General features: G+C 29.2%; 2 protein-coding genes across 6 annotated transcripts in view; both read left to right on the top strand.

The window, feature by feature from the left end:
* LOC129963394 (cGMP-dependent 3',5'-cyclic phosphodiesterase-like) overlaps positions 1–3,192 on the top strand; it is a 58,333-nt gene extending 55,141 nt beyond the window's left edge. For all 5 annotated transcript variants that reach the window (XM_056077736.1, XM_056077740.1, XM_056077738.1 and 2 more), the window contains one exon: positions 66–3,192. In XM_056077736.1, coding sequence (XP_055933711.1) covers positions 66–240 — 175 coding nt within the window. In that variant the 3' untranslated portion in view covers positions 241–3,192. The remainder of the gene's footprint in view (positions 1–65) is intronic.
* Positions 3,193–11,976: 8,784 nt separating this feature from the next.
* Positions 11,977–15,497, top strand: LOC129962522 (kinesin-related protein 10-like). The gene is made up of 2 exons (XM_056076275.1): positions 11,977–13,624; positions 15,466–15,497. The coding sequence occupies exons 1-2, from the start codon at positions 11,977–11,979 to the stop codon at positions 15,495–15,497; spliced, it is 1,680 nt and encodes a 559-aa protein (XP_055932250.1).
* Positions 15,498–15,821: the final 324 nt, after the last annotated feature.

Here is a 15,821-nt window from a genome sequence, read left to right as displayed (position 1 = left end):
TTTTTTTTATGAATTATTCAAACAATTGCTGAATGATTTTACATATATACATATTTTTTTTTTAGGCTTTTGTCAGGATTCTTTCCAGATTTACAAATGCTTGTAGACATAATCAATCAACATAAAAAACAGTGGGATAAAGTGGAAGAAGTGTTTGCCAATCACTTGGAAAGTAGCAATTTAGAACCCCTTGAATTTCTTGATGATGACCGAGTAGATAATGCTGCAATGTCTGTCTGATTTGCTATTTCAAATGTTCTGTTTGCATAAATGCCCTTTGTTCATAAATTTAAATACCTGTTTCATGCTTTCATGAGTTTTTTTTTTTTATTTAGGTCCTTTATAACACATTTTCATTATTTTATATTGCATGATTTAATTTAAGAAATGCATTGATAGTTTAGCTTGTTGTTGCTTTTGTAGAGAAATATTTTTAGATCATAGTTTATAACAAGATCATGTATATTTTTTCTTGAATAATTTCTACAAATATGTAATGTAGTTATTTGTATGCATAGTTCATTTTGTTTGGAACTTCAAAAATCTGCAACAAGCATCCTGTTTTTCTTATTTTGCATTACATTATTGTAAATACATTTATGAATGAAATAGTCATCACTCTGATACCTGTTAAATAGTGCATAATTTTCTGATGATATCTTTCTTGGGGGCTACTGTTCTGCAACTGGATTATACCAATTACAGTTTAAATATTCTTAATCAAAAATTAAACTTTTTTTTAGCCGACCTACTAAATTCACTACAATGTGCAAAAAACAAACAAAAATTTAATTTTATGTCAGATTTTTAGGTTTTTTTTTAATATAAATTTTTTAATTTTATCAATGTATTTCAGTAAAACACTCCAGCTTATGTTTGTTTAAATCTTTATATATTATCTGGGTTACAGATGTAGGAATGTGCCATTTGATTTATTTTGTTTTTTGAAAACAATTTGCTCAATAATATGTTAGATATTAATTTTCTCTTAAGATATAAATTCAATGCATTTAACATTACTTGTTAGGTTTTTTTAAATGAAAAAGCAGAGCAATTAGAAAGTTTTATCTTGCAATTTACTGCATGTTTAATTTATATTTTTGTTAGGTATTTATGCAACCTAAATTAAAAAATGTGTAACTATTCTAAGGGAATTCTAAGTTTTATTAAAATATTTTGAGCAGTTAAGTATCTGCATGTTTAGAAAATATAGCAAGTAAAATAGTACTTTGCTTATCCTGCTTATATATATTATTTTTATAAAAAATATAGAATGAATTATATGTCTTTTTAATTTTATTTTGTGCTAATTAGTTTATTGAATGCAGTTTTTTTCAGCCTTAATGGATTGTATTACTTTTAAAATCAGGATAATTTTTATCAGTAATAGGGATGCATTTACTTTTATAGTTAATTTAAATAAGAGTTGAATAACTTAAGAATACACTTTGCTTTAAAAAGCAAATTTATTAATCTTATTTAGATAAGTAAATTTGCTTTTTAAAGCTCTTCATTCAATGATTTATATATTTTAACATGAATATATTTCACATGAAAATAATGGAAAATGTTTATGTGCTTGGAACATAGTTACTGATTTCTCATATCCATGCTAAGCATTCAACAACTTTCATTTAAATTCATTGCTGCATTGACATTTCTTTCTTATTTGGGTTATTTCATATTTATTGAAGCATTCGATTTTATGAGCTAAAGTTAATTGATGTGAAATGTATCTTTCTTAAACACTTCCTTTACATTGTTATGTTATTATGAACATTAGTGCTTATTTATCATTCTTAAGAATTTAGTAATGTTCAAGTTTTCCAACAGATTATGAACTAAAACATTCGATGAAACTTTTATTGTTTATATACCTCATTTCTTTACACTTATGATTATTTTGGAGTGAAAGATTGTAGATCAATTTCATTTTAGTTTTTCTTTTCGGAAATATAATATTTGTATATAAATGTTGAGTTTAATTTATTTTTGTGCTCTTATGATAGTGCGCTTTTAGGTTGTGACATTGCCAACACAATTTGTCATAAAAGAATTTATTCTTATTGACTTGATAGAGAATAAATATATTCTTGTTACATTTTTAAAGTAGATTTTATTGACTTATTTCATGTTCCCATGTAATCATTGCATCCAGCTGCACTTGTTAGTTTTCACACTTTTTTGTTGTTGTGATTTAGATATTTTCTTTTAAATAACCCATATAACTGAAACAATACTAAGGTTATATGTGTTTGACCTACTCCATTATGTTCAATTATTGATCTCATTTTCAAATGCTGAACAAATATTACATTTTATTTTGTTATTCCTTTTATTAAGTTTGTTAATTTTCTAAGTGACCTAAAAATTCTATTATTTGCATTTAACTTAATATTAGCTATACATGCATTCAATCTGAAAGTAGAACTTTTAAATAGAATGTTTGGATTGCATCAAAAATATTTTTTTCTCATTTCTGTTTTTTTATGATATGGATATTTTGTATTTGATGCATATAAAAATATGTTCTATAAAATATTAACTAATTCGTATCTTGAAAATTGGGATTCATTTTCTTGAATGATTTTTGCCCATTATAACTTTTATCATGAAACTATTAATGCTAGATAAATTCCACTGTTATAATTATTATAAATATGTTAATTTAGTCCTTAAATTAATAATTTTATTATTTAATTTATTGTTAATTCGTAGAAAATATTGCGACTGCCAAATTTGTTTTAAATCTTTCTCCCAAATACTTATATTATAGTAATATTGTGGAAATACTTCTTGGAAATTCTTACAGTGTCAACCAAAATATTTGTATTTTGAATTTCCTGACAGAATTTGTTTATCATTGTTGCAGTTTCTTTTATATCTGTTATTGCTTTCCCTATATTATGTGCTATTTTGAATTAATGGTTTTTTAGTACAAAAATATATATTACGGGGCCTGATTTCTGGAAATTCTAAAAATGATGCATATTTAATGCATTGCCAGTATACACTGAATAATGAGTATTTGTTTAAAATTAGTTTGTGAAACTTTGGACTGTTTATAAGAGTTTATTGTAATAAACAGAGTATAGTGTACATAGTTTATGTATTGAAATTATTGCACTGATGAATAATGATCTGATTTGTATACATCAAAACTCATACTGAAATATATTTTACAAAACCTAGAAATAAAAAAAATTGCTTCAACATTTGTTTATATATTTATTTCATCTAGCATGCCTGTGTTATTTCAATATATAAAGCTAAACAGAAGAATTGAGTCTTTATTCTTGATCCAGTCATCATATTTTTTAATTTTTTTATATTAAAAGTAAATTTATGCAGGAGTTTAAATTAAAGTAAACGATCAAATGAATTTCTACAGATTTAGGGAATTAATAAACATGTCATTGCTGTGTTGAATAGTATGATGATAACTTCTAATTCTCTTTTGAATATTGTTTTCATTCCATGTGGTTGGCCTGATCATATTTTGAATATGGGTTATTTTTTTTAAATTTATTTTTAAAAAATTTAGACTTTGTCGATAACTGTTGCTAAATAGCAATAAACAGTTTAATGGAAGTCTAAAATTCGTCACTGATAATATCGTATCTGGTTGTTATATTGTCAGAAGCGACTGAGTCAGAGGAAAAAGAAAAGAAAGCAATTCTTATAGATTACAATTATTATGTAGCCAAGCGCATTTAGACGGTGAAACGGGGAACAAATTCTAGCACCACTTTTAATCATCTGCTATGTTCACCAATTTTCTTGGCAACTGTTACGAAAAACTGTCCTAAACTAAACTGCAAAACTTTAAAAAGAAAAAAAAAAAAACTTTGTATTGCTACATGGCTCAGTACCATGCTAAAATCTTTAAATGATTTGTATAACAATAGCAGAATATTATTTTGTATTTTATTTCACTGTAGTTTTTAATTTTGAGTTATTTTAAATTAGGATAAACAATATTATTTTCCCTTAACTTATATATTTGTCTGTCTTACAAAATTTTATGCAATAATAATTTTTTTTTCTTTTTGTAAATATAAACATTCATTTAATATTCTATTATTTCAAGTTATGTTGAATTGTTGTTTACTTCTCTTTGCTTTTACCCATTGATAAAATCTTGGAGACCATTGTCATTCTATTGTAACTAGCAGGTGAGTGCTATTCACATACTTTCTCTGATACTGTCCATTCATAGGAAAAACAAAGGGAATCCCCCTCTCCCGATTTAAGTGGTAACCCTGTTTTAAAATGATATTTCTTTAACAGAAAAACTTGTGCTTGTCATTACATGTACATTATGTATTTTATATTGACATGCATGATTTTTCTATTACAGAAATGCCATTTAAAATAAGAACATTAACATTTTGATTCAATCACTTTTGATAGTGTAATAATGTAATAAGCATAGTGGGATAAATAAAGTGGAATCTATTCAGCATTTGTTATTTATATCAATAATTTTGATTTTTTATCAAAAAAAATGCTATTTGTATGAAACAGCAACTTTATTGTAAGAAATTTGTAATTTATTCATAATATAAGCTTTTAATGATCTAGAATAACAAGGCCAGACTGTTTGCCTTAGAACTATCAATATTGGCACAGATATACTTTGGATGATGGGGATGTGCATCTTGGAGCGATATTTTAGACATTTTAATAATTAAAAAAAATAAGTTAGATTTGGTGTTTTTCCGCTACTGCTTCCGAAGATATTCCCGGTGATTTTTGCACCATTTTAAAGTCCAAAAAGTATCTTTTCAATGATACAAATTTTAGTTGCTGTAAAAATTTTTTAATCTAGACTTTTAAAAGTATTTTTGTTTCACAACATTGCCGTGAATGAAACCGAAATCATTTTCATTGTTTCATTAAATATTTGAGGGCTTCAGCTCTTTTTTATAGTTGAAAGCTTCTGTTTAAGAAAGAAGGATTCTGTTTAATATCTATACATCTTTACAGAAAAAATAAAAAAGTGAAGTTAGAATACCACTGCATTTAGAAAACAGATTACCTAGACATAATGGCGTTATAATGTTATTGAACTGATCTCATTAAAGAAATTCGTATATACAGTGAACAGAACATATGTACGCCTATTGAAATAAGACGTCTTTAATATCTGATAATTCGACAGAATCATGACCATCAAGTTTTTATCTAAACGATTTAATTGAAATTAAATATAGCCAATATCTACGGCGAACGATCGGACGCTGTAGGCGACAAGTACAAGAATAATATTTGGAAGAATTCAACCGATTTAAGGCGAGTGCTCAAACTCAAATTTCTTAAGCTCCGGGCATAACATGTGAATAGAGTAATGGCATGGCAATGATATTCTTTAGTAAGTGGTTGTTCTAGAAAAATTGAAAATTTACTTAAAATATAATGATTAATAATAACACATGAGAGAAAAAAATGAGAAGATTTTACAATAATAAATTTCAACAAAATCAATCCTGAGTCAAGTCGGTGGGAAAGCTAAAGTGATGTCCTTGACATGTGGGAGATGGCGAGGTCGCTTGTCATTCTTTGGAAGCGCTGGATGGTAGATTTCAATTTGTTTAAATGCAATGTTATCGCCATTATCAATTTTTTCGAAGAAGCGCTTTGTGAGCTACTATGCAAGTTTTGTCAGGTTTCGGATTTTTTTGTATGTCTTTATTCCCGACAAACCACGGCATTGGAAACGTGATTTGGAAGAATGTTAAATTAGTATTTGTTATACATGTTTTTATATTCTAAAATGCCTAGTTTGTTGTAGGTATTTAATTGTGAAATTATGACAAGAAAGCATGCATCTTTATTCAACAGCAATATAAAGAAAGTTCAAAACATCAATAGGGAAAAAAAGACAAGATAAATTTGAGCCTTTAGTTTGAATGAGCATAGCATGAGGATTGTTGTCTTTTCATAAAGAATTTATTTGTCTTCATAGTATTTTTGAAATTGTTTTTTAATCACATGACAGCAATAATGCGCGTGGAAAATATTATTTAAAACCGTTAAAACGCGCATGAGCGCAAAATTTATACCTAAAATAGTGAAACATGTTATAAACATTTAACAAATTTAAGTGAAGTCAGGAAGGAAAAAATGGGCGAAAATAAAATTGATAAAACTGAAGAGAGAATGTTTAGAAATTTAAGGCAATTTAATTTTCTTTTTTAAATTGAGGAATATGTTTTGAAGTAATTAAGAAAAAACTTTAACATTTGGGTTATATAATAACATTAGAATTATGATTTAATTCATATAATTAAAAAAAATTGAAAAAAAAGCCTTTTTTTCAAAAAGTAGATTTTGTTACAGAAGTAACTATATGCAAATTTCGTCGATTTAAGTTCCAACGATCTGTTCTTTTGAAATTTTGCAGGTTTTTTTAATATTACATGTCGGAATCTACATATAATACGATAGTATATAAACACTATAATTTAAAAATAAGAAACTTAAAAATTTTAAGCCACTAAAAAAATAGATGGCATTAAAGTGATTTTAAGAAATATCTTAATGTGATTATATTAAAATATTTTTGAGCTCGTATTTAATTAGAAATAACTGTGAGTTTATACTTCAAGTGGTCGCGTACGTAGATATCAAGCGTTAGTTTTGAGTTCTGAAATGAAATAAAAAAATTTTTTTAATTTGTTGCCGGAATAGAAGTTAGTTTTGGAATCGCATATTTGTTAGAGTTAAGGTGATTATTTTTACTTTTTATTTCTTTGATATTATTTCCCGCTATTCATATTTGTAAGGAAATGATTAAATTTCGAAACGAAGTGATTTTTGAAATTAAAGGAAAATAAAGCACTCACAGATTCAAACTTCAGGTTAGACTGAAGCTAATATTATTTCGCCAAAGGTGACTTATTTTGGAAGCGACTTCTCGCCAAAGGTAATCATTGCAATTTCAAAGGATTTTCGTTAACATTTCTGGTAACCCTGCATGATTGCGGATTATTGGCGATTTTTGGTTAAGTGGCACGTTTTGAAAGTGCTTGGCGAGAAAACTTTTATTAATCTAAAGTGCTACTAAACTTTATTACACCTATAATAAATTGTAATAAAGTTTTTATAATTTATTTCTTCGCTTATCAATTATCTCTTAGAATACAAATATATATGCATTTTGGCTCGACTTAAAAATAATGGTCGATGAGCAAATTGCATATATTTTAATGATTTCTTGTCAAATATGCTGATTTTAAAAGCCATTAGATACCATTTTTGTTAGCGACTCGAAACGGCGGGTTTTTAAATAGGTGCCTTGATTCTGTCGTGCTTGGCGAGAAATCAAATTATAATCTTAAAGCTTACCGTTCATTTTGTATCATTTTTTAAAAAGATGAAAAGGAGTTTATATAAAATTGACAAGTGTTATAATTTTTTTTATTTTTCATACGATTGGGTGAATATAATTACTTGTTTCATATTTTCTAAAATTAAAAATTTTAATTTTTTTTTAAATTTGCACTTTAGTGAAAATTATATGAATTCATCAAGTTGTTAAATTTAATATATGATACTATCACAAAAGTTGATTTTCTTTCCAGAAATAATACACCGACTGTGGCAGTCAAGAAAATTTTTCTCACCCAAAGTTACAAGCATTTGGTGAGCATTTAACAGGTGCGGTAGTTTAAACATTAAACTTGGCGACTGTATATAACGTAAGTTTAATTCATAATAGTATGTAACTTCATCCACTTAAATATTTCAAATGAATTCATGATTTAGAATTCTTTTTTCAATTCCGGATTTTCAATATTTGAAATTGTAAAGTCTCGATCCAAAAACAGGTAGCGATATGATCAAATTTTTTTATTTACAGCTTTATTACATAAAAACAACTCTTTCTAATCTAGGTTAAATGAATGATGCTATTTACAACACGAAAATTACACAAGAATAGTTCCTCGAACCATTTCGAAGGAAACAACTTTACAAGAACAGCTAACAGGCTGTTGGCGTCTTAGGCTACTCCGGGGGTAGCTCTCGGAATCCACCGAATTTTCTTCGGGTGGAATTCTACGCAGAAGTCCGATTCACACGAAGCTTCTCCTCCTTGGTTCACACGAAGCTCCTCTCCTTGGTTCACACGAAGCTTCTCTCCTTGGTTCACACGAAGCTCCTCTCCTTGGTTCACACGAAGCTTCTCTCCTTGGTTCACACGAAGCTCCTCTCCTTGGTTCACACGAAGCTTCTCTCCGTCTTCTTCCGAAAAATCTCACCTTTTATTTTCCTCTCAGACTCCCTGTTACCCAATCACCGTTCAGAACAACCTGAATCGTCTCTGGTCGCCCGTGGGAAAATGTCCATTGATGATTCACCCTCCACCATGGGAAAAATGCAGGACATCTGGAGTGTTTGACACTGTCGCCTTTCGAAGACACGATTTATTTGCCTGGGAAACGCACGTGTGGTTCCTTATCTGGATTAGCACTAAATGGCCAGATGACCGTACTTAAAAGGAGGGTCTTCCATTTGGCAATCTGGAGGCACTTAACACTGTGGGAGTTTCGTTGATGAAGAATGGCCCGGAATGTACATTATCGAGTGTGGGAAAAAGAAATGTCACAGTGGTCACCCAGGAAGAAGCTGATTCATTACAAAATGAATTCCATACATAAGTGATTTTACCTTCTATATTTAGAACGAAAGCTGATTCTACAAAGATAGAAATTAGTTGAGAATTTTATTTCTTTATTTATATATACTTTAATTTTTTTTTTTTTTAACTGGAAATGAGTTTACTTATTTGATATGGTCTCGAAGCTGAGGCCTTATCATCAGGTTGTCGCTGCTCTGAAAATGAACCTAAAATTAATTGCTTGCTATATATTTCATAATATGGTAAATTGAAGGGAAATTCGATAATAAGGATGAATAGTTTTGAGTTATATTAATGTTCCGTTTTGAAGAAAAACTAGGAATACTGTGGGAAGAATCTCATTATTTTAAGCAGTGTTCGTATTGCGAGATACATTTTGACTGGCGCTTATTTACACACATTTGTATACATTTTATATATTATTATATACATACATTTATTATATTTACATTTATTTACATATATTTATATATTTTTTATATAAATATATTTACATACAATTTGCTTGGCGCTACCATGGCTTAAATTAACGAATTTTAGTTAAAATATGATTGCTTTTAAATGTGTGAGATTTGTGTTTTCGTAAAAAGTTATTGCTTTTGTGGTTTGATTTAATTTATGAACAAAAAGAAAATTATAATTGATTAAAATGTGAAATAACTCTTATAAAACGCGTTCGTTGTTCTTGATAGTTCACCGAAACAGAATAATTTTGAAAAGTTTAAAAAGTGTCATATATTTTTAAAATAAAAGCTAATTTTCCACTTCTCTTCCAATGTATGTCGCGTTTCTTCCGTATTGAATATCAAAACCTGTTTTCAATATATACCAATTTCACGATGTCATCCCTCCACGAGTTAATATTGATTACGTCGAAAACTGTAGAATTTATAGTATTGTACAGATGATATGCTGCCATCTGCTGATTACAAGTATAACTTCACTCTCAAAAAGAACTTTTCTTTTTGATTTTGTAATTTCTTCTCTTTAAAAAACCCCCCAAAAAAAAAAAAATTCAGCGCATTTCTAGATGTATTTAATACTTATAATATGTTGGAGAATTGAAATTTGTATGCAAGTTTTTACATTATCAAAAGCGCATTTCGCCATCTTTGACAATGTCGATAAATGTAGAATTTATAATATCAGTTTTATTGCCTTGAATAATATGAAATTCAAAAGCTCAAAGAATAATTATCTCAGTTTTTTAAAAAAATAATCACTCAATCAATTGACAGTGCTATTTAAAATTAATATGTTAAATTAAACTCTACTTTTATGATGTTTTTAAAATTTTATTGAATGAAAATTTTCTATAGAATCTAGGAAATCTTGTTATTAAAGAATAATTTGACCCTATTTTCCGTTTTCCTTGGTATTCATATTATATAGCTTTTATTTATAAGCATTCATGTGATAACTGATATACTGAGAATGAAAATATGGGATATTGAGAATGAAAACAATAAAATGACACATTATTCAATTTTTATGTGTTTTATCAGAAGTAACTAAGCAATCTGGACCTGGACATGATCGTAATGAACATGGCTGCAATTTTTTATCCTAGATTTAAAAAAGGTTAATTTCTTTGTTATTTTTAAATGAAGTTTCCTGGATCGCCCTTAAGTACAATTATTTATAAATCATTTGAAGTAAAATAAATCACTTCACATTTTTAAAACAAAATAACAAACCAGATGTAAAATTGTCCGCTTTCTCAAAATGATCTATCGCAATTATTTACGAGCAAGTAAACATTATACCAGTTTAGGAAGCTATTAAGAATTACGATTAGCAGTACTCGTTTTATCAAGAATTTTCCATCGGTTACTCAGTCTTGAAATTTTAGTATTTATAAATTAAATCAACACCCCAAATGGTAAATGGTTCCAAAAATAATACTTTTTTTAAAGTCTCATAATTATTTTTGAACTAAAAGATTATTTACCTGTGAAATGTGCTCTCTCTTTCAATTTAAGCGGCAATTTAACAAAAAATACATTAAAAAAATTAACTGACAGTAGAAAATAAATATGAATAATAGTTATCATCGACTTATAAATTGTTACTCCATTATCATAATCTACGACAGAAATTCTAGGTCTCACTAATTTAATAGATAAAATCTCAAATCTTTCTGTTAGCTATTCAGCTAACAGAAGTTTGAATGTAAAGGTAGAAAGCAAATGAGATTACAAGAGAATTGATAAAACAAGCGCAAATGCCAGAAATATCTATTAAAAGATTCATAATGAAAATAAAAAAATAATCCCCCCACCAATCTTTTAGTTTTCTTATTGGCAAATAAATTGAATGTTGTAGAATACGGAGAAAACTGTATTGTACTATATCGTACAATATTGGAACTCAGTACTGAATAATGTAGCGAAAATCTTATATTTTACTATATTTCAGTTTTTTTTAAAGAAACCTACTACACATTATTATTATTATTTTCAAATTTTGCAATATTATGCAATATAGTGTGCTGTTTGGACTGTGTTTCCTAAACTGTCAATTCAAAAAATAGAAGTCCAGAGATAACCAAAGATAATAGTCGAATTCCTTAGGGATAAAATGTTTTGCTCGAAACAAATGTGGAAAGTAATTAAGATGGAAGTAGGAAAGAAGAGAGCAACTGATTTCACATTATATGTGTGTGCATATTTATAAACGAGTGAACATCAAATTAATGTAATTGATTCAATGGTGTGCATGCGAAAATCAGTGGAGTTGACCAAAGAGTACACGTGATTCGACTAAAGGATTGGAGTGTGTTTGGAAAAGTTTATATGAATATTGTAAGTGCGTCCATCAATATCGTACAAAATATTTTTTTTTCTTCAAATTTTAGAATACTTAAAATATTCTTCGCTGCATGCATAGCAAATTAACTAACGATCATACTTCAAAACCATTGGCGCTGTAGAAGATACCAAAATAATTTTTATCATATCTACTAAATTACCTTTTTGATATTGTTAGAGTATTACTGAAATAGGCATTCTTTAATATAAGTCCTCATTATAAATAATCGTATTAATATATTAACATTTTATTATTCAAGATCTCTGTTTGATAATTTTAAAGTTTCTTTTTTTTTTCCGTTTTAGATTTTGGCATCTTTAGTATCCCGGGATACCATTAATTTTTATTGAATACCATGCTAATATTGATGAAGCAAATTAAATACACTTATTCGAAATTTTAAAGAAAATGCAGTTTACGAAGGGGTATTTCAATAATTTTGGAAAGAACAAAAATAAAACTCAAATCTACAAGAACTGAACAATTTTAATAAATCAATTGTCGAAATATATTTTTCTCCTATGTCATTTCCAAGTACTGATAATTATTCCCCGTTTCATGAGAGGAAATTTCGAATCTCAGGTAAGAAGAAAGTCAGACGTCGTCGTAAAGTTAGGTCTCAGGTACACAATGTGCCTGAAGCAGAAAACAAAGAATTGCCTCGCAAAGTATTAGTAGAAATCGAAGTATTTATGCCAACAGTAGATGTTGAAAACAATACGCTGATTCCGCCAAGGTTCGATCGGCCTATTTTTAAATATCGTGAAATAGACAATGAAGAGCAGCCATTGAAAATATCAGAAGTGACAAATGAAAGTATCAAGATTAATACAAATAAGAAAAATGCTACGTTTTCTGTAGCTAACGAGGACGAACAACCAATAAAAACATCAGATAATATTAATGAAAGCTCAAACATTGATGCAATCAAGAAAAGAAATGATGTTGACATAGTTATCAAGGACGAACAATTAATAAAAACATCAGACACTGTTAATGAAAGTTCAGACATTGATGTAATCAAGGAAACAAATGATCTTGGCACAGTTATCAAAGATGAACAGTCAATAAAAATATCAGACACTGTTAATGAAAGTTCAGACATTGATGTAATCAAGAAAAGAGGTGAGCTTGGCATACTTATCAATGAAGAACAATCATTAAAAATGACAGATATTGCTAATGAAAATTCAAATGTCAATGCAGTCAAGAAAAGAAGGAAGCGTGCCACGGTGATCAAAGGCGAACAACTGTTTAAAGTCTCAGACATTGCTAATGAAAGCTCAAACATTGATGCAATCAAGAAAAGAAGAGAACTCGACACAGTTATCAAGGACGAACAATCATTGCAAACAGCAGACATTGCTAATGAAAGTTCAAACATTGATGTAATCAAGAAAAGTGATCTTGGCATAGTTATCAAAGACGAACAATCATTAAAAACATCAGACATTGGTAATGAAAATTCAAATGTCAATGGATTTGAGAAAAGAAGGAAGCGTATCACAGTTATCAATGACGAACAATTATTAAAAGCATCAGATATAGCTAATGAAAGTTCAAACATTGATGTAATCGAGAAAAGAAGTGATCTTGTCAAAGTTATCAATGGTAAACAATCATTAAAAACATCAGACATTGCTAATGAAAATTCAAATGTCAATGTAGTCAAGAAAAGAAGTAAGTATGTCAAAGGTTTCCAGGACAAACTACCATTAAAAACGTCAGACACTGCTAATGAAAATTCAAATGGCAATTCAGTCAAGAAAAGAAGTAAGTATGCCAAAATTATCAAGGATAAACAGCCATTAAAAATAACTGATGACACTGTTAATGAAAATTCAAATGCCAATGTAGGAAAGAAAAGAAGGAAGCGTGCCACAGTTATCAAAGGCGAACAACCATTAAAAACATCACATATTGCTAATGAAAGCTCAAACAATGATGCAATCAAGAAAAGAAGTAAGTGTGCCACAGCTATCAAGGCGGTCTCTGAAAGTATTTCTAGGATGAGCCAAGTATTCAGACCACCTAAAAATAAAAAATCTGCAAGTAATTCCGTCATATTTCCAGGAGATAAGATTTCTTCGAAAAAGAAACAATCTAATACAACAATATCAACAGAAACTAACAAAGCCAGCTCGCTGGCTTCTGTAAAGTCTGTTAAAAGTAATTTTTTCTCTTTGAAATTTCCTTTGAATGAGAACAAAACAAAATCAAAACGGTTAGAAAAGAATATTACATTAAAGAAGGATTTAGATAACTCAAAACTTAGTTTTAAAAGTTCTATTGATACTGAACCCAGCTTGAATAGTTGTGCAAGTATTGTACCAATTACAATTAAAACACATAAAATTTCACCAGCATCGTCAAGTTGTTATGATTCTACTGATTCATTACATGGCAACGTCTCGCAACCGTCTGAAATATGTTTTATTTCAAACAATACAGATAGTTCAGACACAAGCCCTAAATATGGAAATAAAATTTTCAGTCATGAGAGAATTCACAAACACGAAATGCTGAAAGTAAAGGAAACTGACCCTACAAATTTTAAATGCAGAAAAGAAGCAATTGAAATTAAAAATCAAAAATTGATGCATAAACTTCACCATTCTACATGTAATCAAATCACGGGAAGGATGAAGAATTTTCCATTGAATTATATTAGTGCTGAAACCAGGCCTGAACTTTCTAAATCTTGCTATCGATATTGCGAAGAAAATATTTCCCAAAGAAATTTACTCGCAAAAAATAACACACAGTTTTACATCAATGAAATGCCAAAGTTAAAAAATGAGAGATTTACGAGCCACTTCTCTGGACCCACGATTACCCACGCTGATGCAAATCGACTTGAAAAGTATGCATTTTAATTTTCTATTAATTATAAAGAATCTCTGCATGGAGCATTATTTTATTTAACCCGATACTATTTTCCAGTATATATATTTATCAAATGCACAGAAAAACATAGTTAACTATAACCGTGATGTTTGAATTAATGCAGCTAAATAAATGAGAGGAATAGCAAACTGATTGAATAAATGCTCAATCAGGATATGAAAATATCAGCAAAATCTTTTGATACGGATTTTAACTAATCTAACTAACATCTTTAATTACAAGAAGAGGGGCACATTCTAGGAATCGGATATACAGGGTTGTCCAAAACAATGGAAAATCCTAGCTGAAAACAGTGACTTTCATATGTGATTGTATAGAAGTAAATTAAATACGTAATTGTCATGGTTTCGGAAACATTATTTACTTACTTTCCACGGTTTGCCTAGTTACTGGTTTACATCAAAGAGCCCCTGTGAGTAGCTTTGAAAAAAAGAGTGAGATCTCGTTATTCTCCTCCTGCCTTTCTCCGGGAGTTATATGAGTTTCTGCAAGAGGTATAATACAACATCCCACTTAACATCATACAAAACTTGTATATGTCCATTTCAAGGAGAATTCAAGTGATTTTAACTGCCAAAGGTGCACTCACACCATAGTAGGTGCAAAAAATAATTTAGCATGGGTTTTTCAATAATTTTGAAAACGCCTGTAGTTTCTTGTATTTGGTTATTTTCTCTTAAATATAACTGTCAATTTGGAAAGATTGCAAATGCCCAATCAGCGAAGCTACGATTGCCATCCTGAGTCGCCCTGGATATTTTTATCAAATTCCACCCCCTTTTATTAAGCGTGATATATTGCGGAAATCTCTTTTGTATATGAACCCCTTAAGAACCTGGACTATTATTCCCAGGTAGCACAGCCTGTAGCCCAATATTATATGTTATTATAAAATATTATTCAGTATTAATCAATATTATACAATATTGCAAATATTATCTCATATATCTCAGGCTGATGATGGTCAGCGGGCATGGAAACCATTACTAATTGTTTTAATATCAAACTATGGGATATTTTTTTATACTAATTACAAATCTTACAGTGCTTTTAGAGATGTTAATCAATTTTGGTTATAGAATTATATTATTTTGCTTTAATAGCAATCAAGTTTCTGTCCCCTGAAGACAGTTAAAACCTGACTACAATTACATACGGATGTCTGTTTACATATGGAGAAGTGAGGTGAATTCATCACTGTCCAGTTTTTTATGACTGACATTTCTCCCTTGATGGCATTTTGGTGATAATTCCTACACCCTTCGTTTACTTTACGGACCAACTCGCCATTAAGTCTGATGACCTGAGGCTTACGGATTTACCAACTGATCCACTGAATGACCATCCATGGCTGTGGACGCCCTGTCCGGAGTTTCCCACAAACTGTCGATAAACTGAACAGACATCAAAGAACCTTGGGAAACCATAAGAGAGAGGAAAGAGGGGAAGATGTGCCTTC

This window comes from Argiope bruennichi, chromosome 3 (assembly GCF_947563725.1).
Source record: "Argiope bruennichi chromosome 3, qqArgBrue1.1, whole genome shotgun sequence".
In the NCBI taxonomy this organism is placed as follows: domain Eukaryota; kingdom Metazoa; phylum Arthropoda; class Arachnida; order Araneae; family Araneidae; genus Argiope; species Argiope bruennichi.
This window is presented reverse-complemented; position numbering and strand designations above follow the sequence as displayed.